Consider the following 13,876-nt stretch of genomic DNA (forward strand, 5'->3'; position numbering starts at 1 on the left):
ACGAGGCAGCAATCACGTGCAGCATATTAAGGAGGGTGTTTTTTTTCCCTCTGTGGCTCTGTTTGGGGTGAGCGTGGGTGTCAGTGCCAGCCGTGCAGTGGGTCCCCCTCCCTCATGCTGGTTTGGGTACCAGAGCACAAAGGCAAAGCGCTGGCGTGAACTCAGGCACACAATAGGGTGTTGCTATAGGCCAGCAAACACTGCTGTCCTCACAGGGAAAATCGCAGAATTCTAGAATAATTTGGCTTGGAAAGAACATTAAAGATCATCCAGTTCCAACCCCTGTGCCATGGGTGGGTACAAAATCCCCAGCTCCTCTCCCAGCAGTGCTGAGGATTGCTCTGCCGGGCTCTTCAAACCCAACCAAGCAAAATGGGGGAAAAACTGAGCTTAGAGACCTTTTTAAGCTGGTAAAATTGTAAATAGATGGAAATTTCAACTTCTTGCTAAATATGTATTATTTGAGCTGTAAATATTATTTTGAATCACTAATTATGGTATTGGGTTTGGCACGTCTGCAACACAATTAAATTACAGCTGCCACTTTGAATCAGCTGGCTCTGAAATTCTTAATATTGAAATCGTGGCTTTTAACACTCATTTCCCTTCGTTTGAAAGCCCATCATTTATAAAATGAAATTAAATATATTTATTTTATAAATAAAATAATAAAACATAATAAAATTTATTTACATCCAAAGGTACAGCATCCAGTCCTGAGTCCTGAGCAGTGCTCAGGACAGGGGTCCTTCCCTTTTGCAACCTTTACAAGGGGGGAAATCCCATAAAATACTCACTAAACCCCTGGGTTTCACTGCTGCACAGACAGGGGCTGCTTTGCAGCCAGGATTAGTGTAACTGTAGTTGAGGGATTATTCAGCTTCTTCACTAGAACATAGATCTTAAAATCCAGCAAGAAATCATCACCATCCTCCTTCCTGGCTACTCTGCACAGGCTTGGCAAGGCAATGCTCTGTGACTAGTGTTTGCTGTTTTCTAGCTCCTACTAACTATAATTGATATATTATAATCATTTAATATAATATTGTTTAAGCCACTATGATTTCATATAATACATATCATATAATAAAATATCATATAATAAATTAGATATAGATATAGATATAGATATAGATATAGATATAGATATAGATATAGATAGATATGGATTGTATAATCAGACATGCTTGGCATGGGTTGCTGGCTTTCTAGGCAGGTTGCATGGAGAAGCTGGACCTGACAGCACAACAGGTATGAAGATTGTCACACACCCAGAAGCTGTTTCTTTGAAAAGACTTCAAATGTAACCAAAAATTCACTATGCCTTTATCTGCCTGGCAGAGGAACACTGAGGAGTGCTCAGATATTGAATTAGGGAAAATGCTGGCAAAAATAACCATCGCCATCCTTTGAGGAGGGGGATAATATGGCTGGAGTGGGAAGGCATGAGCAATTGTACCTGCACGCTTAAGTACTCCTTAAAATGAAGAATGAGCCTGTCTGCGGGGGCTTTTCTCTTTTGCCATCCCAGGTTTGCTGCCCCAGCTGGAGCAGCATTTCTCCCCCCATCCCATGCCCATTCCTGGGATGGGAGACACTTTTGGATGGGGATGTAAAGCGCTGTTGTGCCAGATCCTGCCTCTACAGCTACACTGCTCTCGGGGGAGGCAGGATCCGGCACAGCAGCTGTGTGAATCATTCCCAAGATAGACAACAAGGATCTCTGGATCTCAGGAGCAGGGTTTAAAGACATCAAGGAAAATATCACATTCTTTTATTTCACACCTTTATACTGAGGGGGCCGATGTTTTCTTTGCAAGCTCAGGCAAGTGTGTACTTGACATCCTAGGGAATTAGTCATCCCCTCTACTCTTGGCTTCTAATTAGCAACTAAAGGGGAATATAATAATTAAATATGCCCAAGGTAACGATACTTGGAAACTTTGGGTCACGTTTCAGCCAGGGGAGGTGGCGAGTAGTTGAAGCAGGTGAGTTTGAAGTCTGTGGGAACCTGAAAGACACAAAAGGGAAGGAAAGATGTAAGGAAAAAAAACAAAACCAAAGAAAAAAAATAAAATCCAAACTGTACACTGGGAAAGCATTAGATTGGTGAATTAAAATGATGCCTAGAGTTAAGGTGATGCTTAAAGCCTGTCATGCAGTTGCCAGCAGTGTTGGGCAAAGTGGGGGACACCTGGCAAACCCCTTTCCCAGAAGAGTATGCAGGGATGCTGGGCAGCCCCAGACCCACTGTTTTTCTGCTCTCACAGGAGAAGGACAAGGTAAATTCAAGCATTTTTATTTCCCAGCCAAAGCTTGGTTGGTCCTCATCTCCTTCCTTCCCTTGGGGGCTGCAATTCAACCCTCGTTAGACCTCGAAGTAATTCCCATTAACATTTATGAGAATTTCATGATCAAAAGAAGAATCAGCCCTTTCATCTTCCAGACATGCCCCAACACACATCACCTGGCCCCAAAAGCCTATCCTGCCAGGCAGGAGCTCCCACCTTGTGCTGGGGTCTCTCAGGATGCACACCCCAAAACTGGTGGGAACTTTGCAAGGTCAGTTCACTCTCCTGGACCCAGTTCATGGCATCATTCAGCATTTCTTCCTTTCCCTTCTCCCTAAAAATCGGTAATTAGCAAATCCCTATCCTCTCCACAGTGCTTTTTCAAGGAGAAGGTAATATTGATAGCTCCATTGCAGATAAGAAAGAAGGAGTAAGGGCCAAGCCCTTGCCTGGAGCCATAGGATGAGCCGGCAGCTGAGCCCGACTCATAATCCTGGCCTTGGGAGTCCCAGCCCCAGCGCAGCCGGCTGGGTCACAAGGCGGCTCCCAAAGAGCCCACATCAAAGAGTGCTGCCGGCTTGTGAAAGCGTCCCAGGATTGCACGCCATGCAATTCCTGCTTAATGGAAATCTGCCCATCCCCTTCCCACTGCCAGCGGGCCCTCGCTGAAGGTGCCTTCCTATGGTTACAGACATGATGTGGGCCATCAAGTCGCCAAGAAGAGCATTTCTTCAGGAAAATGGGACATGCCACGTATTTGCTGATGGCTGATATTGGAGAAGTACTTGCTGGGATGTATTTTCCTAAAGCTGCAATCAAGGTGCAGGCAGGGAAGCAGGCATCTTCCCAGGAAGATGCAAGGACGGAGAACAATGAGCTTAGCTAATGTCTGCCACTGAGAGCAGAACAAGTCTTTGCTCCCAATTTTCTGGGAAAAAGAAAGAAGTCTCCACAGCCTGAGGTCACCCCACTGATCCGGTTTCACTCCCAAATGTTTCCAAGGCTTTGCCTATGCACATGGGGAGTGGTTGAGAATGGCTTCCCAGGGCAGACAAGGGGTGATTCACCTTCTTCCTCCTCTGCCAAAGGGCTGGCAAGCACCAGCAAAATAAAACCACGTCAGCACCTATTTCCCGTGTTTCAAACACTTGTTTATCATCAGCAAACAATAACCTGAGATTCGGATCAAAGCTGAGCCTGCTTTCTAAGCAGCAATCACTCCTAGGGCTTCCTGCTGGCTTTCAGCACTTGCATGTGCTGGGTGTTTGCTGGGTGTTTGCTGGTCCCAGGTGGGCTGTGGTTCCCTGTACCTCTGATCCCTGAGCCTCTGAGCCCGCTGAGCCCTGGCCAGCCGTGGCTCTCCTGCCCAGAGACCAACACAAAGGGGCAGCTGGAGCAGGCATAGCTGATCTGCCCTTGCTGCTGCTGCAGTGTCAGGGCCACCCCTGGGTACCCTGCATCAGCATCCTGCCTAGCAAGCAATAGGCAATGGTGAGGGGCAGGGCACCCCCAGGAACACCCAGGGACTGTCCCTCCAAGGTCTCAGTGCTGTGCCCACACGGGGTTCATACGCCCTGCATCCCTGCCCACAGTCTGTACCCACTGAGCCATGGTGCTTTGCCAGCAGAGGCCCCCGGATGCCTGGGATCTTGTATCTGGGTGAAGGAGGGGTCACCGAACACATCACTGCTCCAGAGGGGATGATGAGCCCAGAGCAATCGCTTCGGGGGGCACGTGCCGTGAGAGGGGGACTTGTAGCAGTCTGCAGGGTCCCCAGAAGGTGATGTGCTGGGTGGCTACACCACAGGCAGCTGGAGGCTGATGCTGGTCCATTATGCACCTCAGCGTGCCCACAGGTGACTGGAGCCACGTGTCCTTCAGCAGAGAGCCAGGGCAGACCTGTGCCAGCTCACCTCCACGGGAGCTGGCTGCTGTGCCTCCCTCCTCACCTGCCTGGCATCAGCCTTGAGTCACTGCCAGTCACCAGCACCAGCCCTGACACCGTCCTGTGGCTTTCAGCAATCCGCTGGAGACACCCAAGGTGTCACAGGAACAGGTGCCTCCGCCACATTGTCCTGAAAGCTGTCAGCTTCCTTCTCTCCTTTCTAGGGAGCCTTGTCCCTGGCATGCCCATGGTGATGCTCAGCCATCACCATCCTCCCATCTCCAGCTCTGCCTGGAGCACGGGAGCATCACGCTGACTCACCCGTGTTAATCCACCTGGCAATCTCAGGGTAATTGCCTGGGGACAGAGCCAGGAATCCCACGCAGGGGACATGAGAGCCAAGGGGTACAGCTCTGGTATGGCAAGGGCTGGTGAATAAATTCTGTGCAGGGATCCTGCCTGTTTTGCTTGGCTCTGGGGAGCAGCATCAGCCCCGTTTAAATGATGGAGAACCCCCAGGAAAATGGAGGGCAGGGGCCAGAAGGCAAACTGAGGCTGGCAAGACCTTATCAAGGGGGTATTTAAACAGCAGGAAGGTGTCCCTAGCTCATCATTGTCACCCCAATAACAGGTTGCTTCTGGAGGTGGTCTGATTGGTGTGTGTCTGCCTGACAACCCACTATTCCAGTCTAATCCCAACTTAATTGTAGAATGTATCTCAAATCAATTACAGAATAGACCAGGAGCAATGAAAGATCTACTAGAGTCCTGACTCTCAGTCCTACATCACCTGGAAGATTATTTTTTCCTTTGTGCAGAAAGAGAGGAAATAAACTAAAAAGGACTGGGATCTGACAGATGCTGGAGAGCTTTTCCTGCACCCTGTCCTTTAATGGCAGAGATTGTTCTCTTCCCTTTGTATGGGCTCCACCTTCCTCCCCCTAGGCTAGAGGAGAGGGACCACTTTGGAGAAGCCACATGTCCCTGTATCCCTGGGCCACCACCAGCTGGGGATAGGGCCAATTTTTGCCTGGGTGGCCAAGGGTCCCAGGCAGTGGGGGAAGACACAACAGATGCAACAGTGATATTGCTGTTCACCATTAATCCATCACGACACAGCAGGAAGGATTTCCTTCGTCATATTACTGTGCCACAGGAGTGCTTGATTATTTCAGCCAAGGACCAGAGCAAATGCAAGATCCCAAGGAGATGTTGCCCCTCTGTCATGACAACAACATAGTACAGGGGGACATAGCCAGGGTGGCAGGTGACCATTTGCACATGCGTTTCCCATGTTTGTGTTTCCCTGCTCCCACAGGAGCAATAACATTCTTGGCATGAACCTGGTCCCTGGCACTGTCCCCTGCCATCACGCCCCAGTGCATCAGCAGCAGTGTGACATTGACACGACCGCAGGGCTGGCATGTCAGGGCACTGACAAGTTGCTCCAGGGTAGAGGAGTTGAGGAAGGGGCCCATTGGCTCTGCCTTTCTTGGGCTTTTCCATACAGATTTCCCACACTGGCCTGGAGAGGCTGGAGGAGATGCTGAGTCGGGGTGCTGGCAATGCTCCCCATCAGGTCACCCAACAAGCTCCCAACAAGTCTGGACAGCTGAGTGGTAAAAATACTCCCCGTGTCGCTGTTTTGGCTGGATTAGCATCGACAAACTGCCTCAGCCAGGTACCTCAGGCAAAAGCCCTGCTGGGATAAAACCCCAAGGCAAAGGAGTCTCAGAGCAAGGGGCAACTGGGGTGGGGTATCACTGACACTAAGGAGTACACAGAAACACAGGAATAGAGGAGGAAGGATGCTCCATGGCTGACAATGCCTCATGCACATGAAGTAGACTGTCCCCACACCAAAAATCTCAGCAAGCATCTTTTTTTTTGTGCCTTCCCCCCCAAACACTCACTGTGCTTTCGAGTGGGTGGGTAAAACCCGCTGGAGGAGTTGACCAGGGTGATGGCAGCTTGCCTGCCACCCTCCTCCCCTGCACACCCAGTTAATGGCACACGGAAATTAATTCAGAAGAGTGGGATGGAGCACTGCAGCCGGGAAGGAGACAGGGCCCCGAGGTGCCATGCACGGCGCCAAGGGGACGTGGGTGCCACTGTCCTGGGGCACTGGGAGGGCATGGCAGGCTCTGGCCAGGCCAGTCCAGCTTGTTGCTGCTCCTGCTTGCAGAAAGGGTGTAGGAACCAGAGGACAGGGTCTCAAGCAGGCACTGAATCTCTGTCACCTCATGGTGCCAGCTCCCCATCACCCTACTGTGCCAGCTCTGAGAGGAGGGGACTGAAATTTCCTAGCAGTGGTGGCACTTCCTGGACTAATGCATCCCCCAAGTCAGATTAGCAGATTGATTTTGGCATCAATCAATCAATCAATCAATCAATCAAAAGCTGGACTGTGGGGGCTCCCTGGGTGCACCCCCTCAGCCCCCAGCCCCGTCGAGTGCAGCAACACTCCTGAGACAGGTGTCATCTGTGTGATGAGATTTGGCCGTTCTCTGCACCCATTCAACATCTCAGCAGAGAGGGGTGGTCACCCCGACAGCCCTCCCTGCTGCCGCAGCACCCCGGGGAGGGGGCGCGGGGGGATGCGGGAGCCGCAGGTCACGCTGCGCCGCCCGGGCAGTGAATCAGCAGCGCCCGGGGCAGGAGCCGGGCTGAGCCGTGCGCAGGCTGCAGGGGCGGAGGTTTTGCACTCGCTCTCGTCTGGCCAAGGATAAATAGGAGGCGGCTGCGAGTCCTGCCAAAGCTTCTTCCCGTCGCCCAACGCGTCCGACAGCAGGCACCCAGCCCAGCCAGACATGGATTCTCAGGATTGCCCTTGTGCCACAGGTAAGGCAGCGTTTCCTTCCATCTCGAGGGGCAGCGGGAGCACCAGCATCCCAGCGGGAACACCGACACTCCCGCCCGTCGGCCTCCTCCGCCATTCCCGATGTTCTCTCTCGTACGGGCTGGGCCAGCAGCTGAACTCCTCTCCCAGCACTGCGTTGTCACACTGGAAAAGCGGCTGGGAATGCCGTGACCTTCCCTCTGAGCGAGGCTGAAGCATCAGTGCATGCTCGGAGGGCAGGCAGTGCTGTTCCCCGCAGATCTCTGGATTGTTGGTATCCCCTTCCACCACCTTCTTCTCAACCTCTTTTTCTCCTTTTCTCCATGTTTTAGGTGGCACCTGTACCTGCGGGGACAACTGTAAATGCAAAAACTGCAAATGCACATCGTGCAAAAAAGGTAAGAGGGATCCCTAAGCCCCCCAGGGTGGGGAGCAGAAACACTTGGGGGGTTTTCACTACACATCCGTGTATGCACTGAATCAAATCAGTCTTAGCATTGCCAGTGGCAAGTTTATTCCTCACATAAGGTTTTTTCCTCACAAAGGAGCACAGTGTAAATCCCACCCCCTCTCCAGGCAATACAAGTCACTCAGTACCACCTAAACCTGAGCATTCCCCTCAATAGCACCTCAGGCTCAGCACAAGGGGATGCTGGGGAGGAAACCAGCACTGGGGTTTCTTCTGGGTGCTCTTGATGCTGTCACCCACAGCAGAGCCGTGTGCCATGAGAGTTTGCAAAGAGAGGGACTGGGGGAATCCTGGTGAACCCCCGGGAGTGCCACACTCTCCCCCTGCCTCTCCAGTGCCAGTCCTGGCTGCACAAACACCCTGGAAGACACTGCCAAGAATGGAGATGCTGCTAAAAGGGAACAACATGAATACGTGGGAGGTCTCCAGAAGAGTGAAACCCCCACCCTGAGCCCCAGCCTGAGACTTTCCAAGAATGTCCTTATTTTTTTTTGTCTCTCCCACAGGCTGCTGCTCCTGCTGCCCAGCTGGATGTGCCAAGTGTGCACAGGGCTGCGTCTGCAAGGGGCCCCCCTCTGCCAAGTGCAGCTGCTGCAAATAGGGGACCCCTGGCTGCACATCTGGGGGTGATGCACATCTGGGGGGCCAAAGAAAAATAACCTTATTGTGTATGTTAGTTGTCTTTTTTTATATTTGTGTTCAGATTTCTTTCGTGTTTGCCACTTTGACATGTAATAAGCTACATAAATAAAGTGATATGTATATAAAGGTCCATGAGGAACTTGGCCCTTCTGTTGGGTGCAGCAGTTTCCCAGGGGAGCGGGAGGGCAGTGCATGTGGGAGGTCATGGCAAAGAGCCTGTGTCTTATTTTTGCTCCTGTCTTCTAGTCTTGGCTCTGCTCTCCCTACAGTAGTTCTGACTCTTGTTTTAACACTTTCCCTACACAATAAGGGATTTTTCCACCCCCACCACCACCCTCTTCTTACCCAGGGGCAAATCCCATGCTGTCTCCTCCAACCAGAGATCCTCGGGGCTAATGAGCAGCTCGTTATTACAAGCTTTCACTGTAATAACAACCCCAGCCCTGCCCATTTCCAAGGGGAATGTTTCCACGGCAGGTGGGGTGGCAGAGAAACAGGTTTAGTTTTCCTCCTGGCAGTTTAGTTGAACTGGCAGGAAGAACCACATTGCTTATGCCCCTGCCACCTCTGCCAGTCTGGCTGGGTGCTCCTGGAGAGCCTCAGGTGACCTGGTTCCCCACCGTGGGATCCCCACAACAGGGTGCACTGCCTGTGATAGGGTTCAGTGCCTGTGATGGGATGTGATGCCCAAACCAGAGTGTGATGCCCGCTGTGGTTTGCAATGCCCATACCAGGATTCCACGGATGGGATGTGATGGGGTGCAATGCCTGTGATGGGGCAGAATGCCCATAATGGGATGGGATGCCTATGCCAGGGTGCAAAGCCAACAATGGGATGTGATGCCCACGATGCCCGTGTCAGGGTGTGATGCTCACTCTGCCCAAGCACAGCCATGCAGCTGCCAGAACGCTGCACCCCAGGTGCCCCGTGCCACCCTGCTGCTTCCCAGGACCATGACAGGCTCTGCTTGTCCCTGCATTCCTCAAATGCAGCTGCTCATAGCCACTTTTTAGGTTAAAAACCTTTCCTGACCCACCCAATCACCACCACCAGGACTCAGCTAGGGATTTGGCATAGCCTACAGCACAGCATCTGTGCCCACGGGCTGCTTAGGGTGCCAGTCCCTAGGGGATACCCCTTTGCCCCAGGAGGGGTCCTCCCTCAGGATATCCCCTGAGATGTCACCATCACCCCACACTTCTGACAGGTGCAAAGGTTCCTAATGGGATTTATCACCAAACATCTGGTTTAACCCAGCAAAGCTCACAGAATCAGTCTGGCTTTGCTGGCCCATGTGAGTTTGCACTGATCCTGCCCCATGGCTCTGTGCTGTGCCCATCCCTGTGCCCCATAGCAGTATGATGGAGAGCAGCTGTCAGATGCTGCCTCCTGTCTTCAGGGGAAGTGGTGGGGGGAGAGTGGGGGGGGGGGCAGACAGAGGTTCCAGCATTCCAACTCTGAGCCCTGAGACCTGTGTTGGGCAGCTGCAGCTCTGCTGCTCACTTTATGACTGTTATAAAATCAGAGTTAGACATGGCACTCCTCTTACAAGGGAACAGACTTGGGTTTAACTACTCCGTGCCCTGGGAAATTGGAATGCCAGCAGTAATACAGCAGACCCCTCCGAGCTCTCCTCTCGCCATTGATGTCTGGCACGGCCTTTCAGCAAGCCCTTGGCTCAGGGGATACTCATTCATTCCTCCCTATTCTGCTTGCAGGATGACCTCACTATTTAGTGGAAATGCTCAGATTGGGAAATCAGGCATTTTCCAGACTCTCTTCTCATCACAGCTCCACATAAAGTTCTGTGGGGATGCTGTGCTGCCTTTTCCCGCTCACAGTGACGTGGGCCCAGGACAATGTGTCCCAGGATTAAGCACAGCCCCTCGATGTATGATATGCAGGATTCCTAGCAATCTGGGAATTCCCCTGCTTTGGCCCTGCACAGTCATCCCTCACCTTTGGAATGGCTCCGTGCAGGGGTGCACGATCCCATTTTGGGTGGTCGGGGCTCTCTTTTCCTCGACCACGGGTGCAGCAGAACCTGCCCTGCTGGAGGGGGGGGCCTGCGGGTGCAGCACATTCCCGAAGCACTGCGCTGGGGCTGTCCAGGAGGGAGAGAAGTTAATTCACAGCCCGTGTTTATGTGCAGTGACACCACATGTGCTCGGTTATTCCACCTCTCCTCCTTCCCGCTCAGCCAGTGGCGTGTGCAATGCCTGCTGGCTTCGCCTCACTGCTGCTGGCAAACACTGCCAGGAAAAAAACAACTCCGTGCTTTTGCAAACAAGCACGAGCCGTTCCCTGGCACAACCACCCGGGTCACTGAACCTCTCCTGGTCCTAGAGCCCGCTGGCCCAGGCTCCATGGGGATGGACCCATCCACAGCACCAGCTCTGAACCCGGGCTTGCCCCATCTGCAACACCACCTAGAGTAGGGGGTGCAGGCAAGGGGACAGCCTGGCTCTGGCCCAGACACTGTTATCCATGCTGGATGTTGAACTGGCCACGGGCACGTGCGAGGTAGTGGAAGCCCGTTGGCACATAAACCCTGTGATGAGGTGGAAAACTCACAGGGATGAGAAAGTGATTCCCAGCAGCTCCTAGCTGGCAATGCCAAGCTACCACACTGCATCCCCATGTTCAGCCGAGAGAAGTGCATGAAACTCTGTCAAGGGAGGTTTAGATTGGGTATTAGGAAAATATTCTTTACCCAGAAGGTAGTCAGGCCCTGGAACAGAGTCCCCAAGGAAGTCGTCACTGCACCAAGCCAGGCTTAGAAAGTTTTTGGACAACACACTCAGGGACATGGTGTGCTTTTTAGAGTTGTCCTGTGCAGGTTCAGGAGCTGTACACGATGATCCTTGTGGATCTCTTCCAACTCAGGGTGTTCTACGAGTCACTCCTCCTGGGAGGCCATCTGAGCACTCCAGCCCCATGGGGACTGCCCAGAGCCATCCCACTCTCCAGTGGGGTGCTGAAACAGTCTCATCCTCAGGGACAACAGCCCCGTGCACCCCACAGCCACCCCTGAGGTGGGGGGCACCGCTGCACCACAGCGCTGGACACATGGGGCAGCGCCACGGGGCTGTCCCAAGAGTGAAGGACCCGGCGGCAGTGCCGTGCCAGTGCTGTTACCCCCGCACCCACATTCCAGCGTCTCGGTGCCCCAGAGCGCAGCACCCTGCCGGCGAGGGGGGTGCAGGAGGGACACAGCGGGCTGGGAGCGGGCGTGGGGGGCAGGTCCGTGACCCGGGTAAGCACGGCACGGCCCCACGGTGGGCACGGCCCCGGGGTAGCCACGGCTGCGCGGTGAGCACCGCCCCCGGTGAGCACGGCCCCGGGGTAGGGCACGGCCCCCGGTGAGCACAGCACGGCCCCGGGGTGCGCACTGCCCGGGAGTGAGCACGGCACGGCACCGCCCCCGGTGAGCACGGCCCGAGGGCGAGCATGGCCCCGGGGTGAGCACGGCCCCCGGTGAGCACGGCCCCGGGCTGAGCACGGCCCCGGGGTGAGCATGGCCCCCGGTGAGCACGGCCCCGGGCTGAGCACGGCCCCGGGCTGAGCACGGCACGGCACCGCCCCCGGTGAGCACGGCCCGGTGCCGGCAGCCCCGCTGCACCGTGCGCAGCGCCAGCACCGCCCCGCGTCCTGCTCCATAAATAACAGGCGGCCGGCGCTGGTCTGCACCACTGTCAGCCCTGCCGGACCGAGCCGAACGGAGCCAAGCTAGATTGAACTAAACCGAGCCGAGCCATGGACCCTCAGGACTGCACGTGTGCCGCCGGTAAGTGTCCCATCCTGCCCCGGCTGACTCCCGCCTAACTCCCGGCTGCCTGACTCCTGGCTGATCCCGCTCTCCTTCCCTCGCTCTCCAGGTGACTCCTGCTCCTGCGCCGGGTCCTGCAAGTGCAAGAACTGCCGCTGCCGGAGCTGCCGCAAGAGTGAGTGGGGGGCTCAGGAAGGGGAGACCCGGCCTTGTTTTTGGAGGGAGCTGCCACTGCCCTGTGGGACATCCATGGGCGCCTCTCTGCTCCATTGGGAAACTTACACTGTGGGACTCCCTGGGTACCTCGCTGCTCCATAGGGAAACCCTTCCTTGCCCTGTGGGACTCCATGGACACCTTCCTCTTCCACAAGGGAAATCTTTCTTGCTCTGTCGGACCCAATGGGGACCTCCTAACTCTTACCCTGTAGTCAACCCGTCTTGCTATGTCAGACCCTGTATGGAGACCCCATCACTCCCTCTCTTGCCCTGTAGAACCCTCATGGAGATCTCCATGGGGATCATCAGCCCTGCTCATGCAGAGGTGGTGTTTCCCACTCTCCATTGGGTCCCCCTGCTTCACAGAACCCCAGTCCCTTCCACCTACCTCCTAACTCTTGTGTCCCCTCCAGGTTGCTGCTCCTGCTGCCCCGCGAGCTGCAGCAACTGCGCCAAGGGCTGCGTGTGCAAGGAGCCGACCAGCAGCAAGTGCAGCTGCTGCCACTGAGCTGCTCACCTCTGCCTGTAAATAGTCGGCACGCTTTGGGGATGGGGGGGTGGGGGGCACAAAAAAGCCTATTTTTTTTTGTTTTTCTTCTTTTGTATTTTCTGTACCGGTGGTGAAACTGGATGGAAATAAAGGAGTTTGTCTGGAGGTACGAGTGCTGCTGTGGGGATGGGTTGGAGGCTGAGCATTTTTGCCACTTGGAACGCCTGTATGGGAATTGTTGAATTGTCGCTGCAGGGTGGGAGAGGACTGCTCAGAAACACTCCCATGTCCTTCCCTAAGTGGGCTCTGCACCTTCCTTGAGGGAGAAAAGGAGCTTCACAGGGCATGGGATGGACCTCATCCTACATGTGAGGCTGGTGTGGGCATCTTTAAGGTGCTGGTCTCCCAGGGAGGACAGCTGACACACTCAGAGGTGTGGAAGGAGGGTTTCTAGTCCCCTCCAGCCTTTCCTTGGCTACATGGCATGTGCCTCTGCACCATGTTAGGGGCTTCCTTTGGGTGAAAGATTTTGTGGGAGCAAGCATGGTGGGTGGGAGGGTGATGTGTGCTGGCGAGATGCCTGCCCTGAGCTGCTGCTGGAGAGCACTTGGACAAATTCTAGTGGGGACAAACCTCCCCTCCTCAAAAGCTCATGCTTTGCAAACCCCAATCCATTGCAGAGCAGATCCATCCCCAAAGGGACACTTTCCTTGCAGTCTCCCCATGCCAAATACCTGCAGCTACAGTGCTTGGCTCCTGGTGAGGGCAAAACCTCCAAGCACTTTTTTCCAACTCGTTCTTGGGAAGCACCTCACTTAAAGCTGCAAAGACCTCCAGATGCAGGAGGGCAGGTAATCATAGCTGTGAATGCAGTGCTTAGCTGCCTGGATTTCGGGTGGCTGCTGGGATGGGGGAGGGGGGGTGGTGGGAAGATGCATGGGATGTGTTTTGCTTCCGAAAGTCTCTGCCAAGTGGAAGAGTCACTTTTTAGGCAGCTGCCTGCCCATACACGTCTCCTAGGTGTGCCCCACCACAGATGTAAGTTCCCAGCCGTGCTGCCCTCACCCGTTTTGTGTCTCTTCGGGCAATGGGACAGCTCTGCCTGGCAGGAAAATCTCCTGCAGCCCTTGGTGACAAGGCACCAGGGACAAGATAAATTAAAAACCCAGCAAAATTGGTCACTTGGGTACCCACATAGTCCTTTCTTTTAGGCTGGGTGGCACAAAGTGGGGTGTCTGCACAGTGGCAGCATGGCAATACCAGTTCCCAGGGAT

At 54.2% G+C, this 13,876-nt stretch overlaps 1 protein-coding gene across 1 annotated transcript; it reads left to right on the forward strand.

The window, feature by feature from the left end:
- Window positions 1-6,910: 6,910 nt before the first annotated feature.
- On the forward strand, window positions 6,911-8,256 carry LOC128793612 (metallothionein-1). Its single transcript, XM_053952942.1, has 3 exons — window positions 6,911-7,017; window positions 7,348-7,413; window positions 7,991-8,256. Exons 1-3 carry the CDS (start codon window positions 6,987-6,989, stop codon window positions 8,083-8,085), a joined length of 192 nt encoding a protein of 63 aa, XP_053808917.1. The 5' UTR covers window positions 6,911-6,986; the 3' UTR covers window positions 8,086-8,256.
- The last annotated feature ends 5,620 nt before the right edge of the window (window positions 8,257-13,876 follow it).

This window comes from Vidua chalybeata, chromosome 11, assembly GCF_026979565.1.
Source record: "Vidua chalybeata isolate OUT-0048 chromosome 11, bVidCha1 merged haplotype, whole genome shotgun sequence".
Lineage (NCBI taxonomy): Eukaryota > Metazoa > Chordata > Aves > Passeriformes > Viduidae > Vidua > Vidua chalybeata.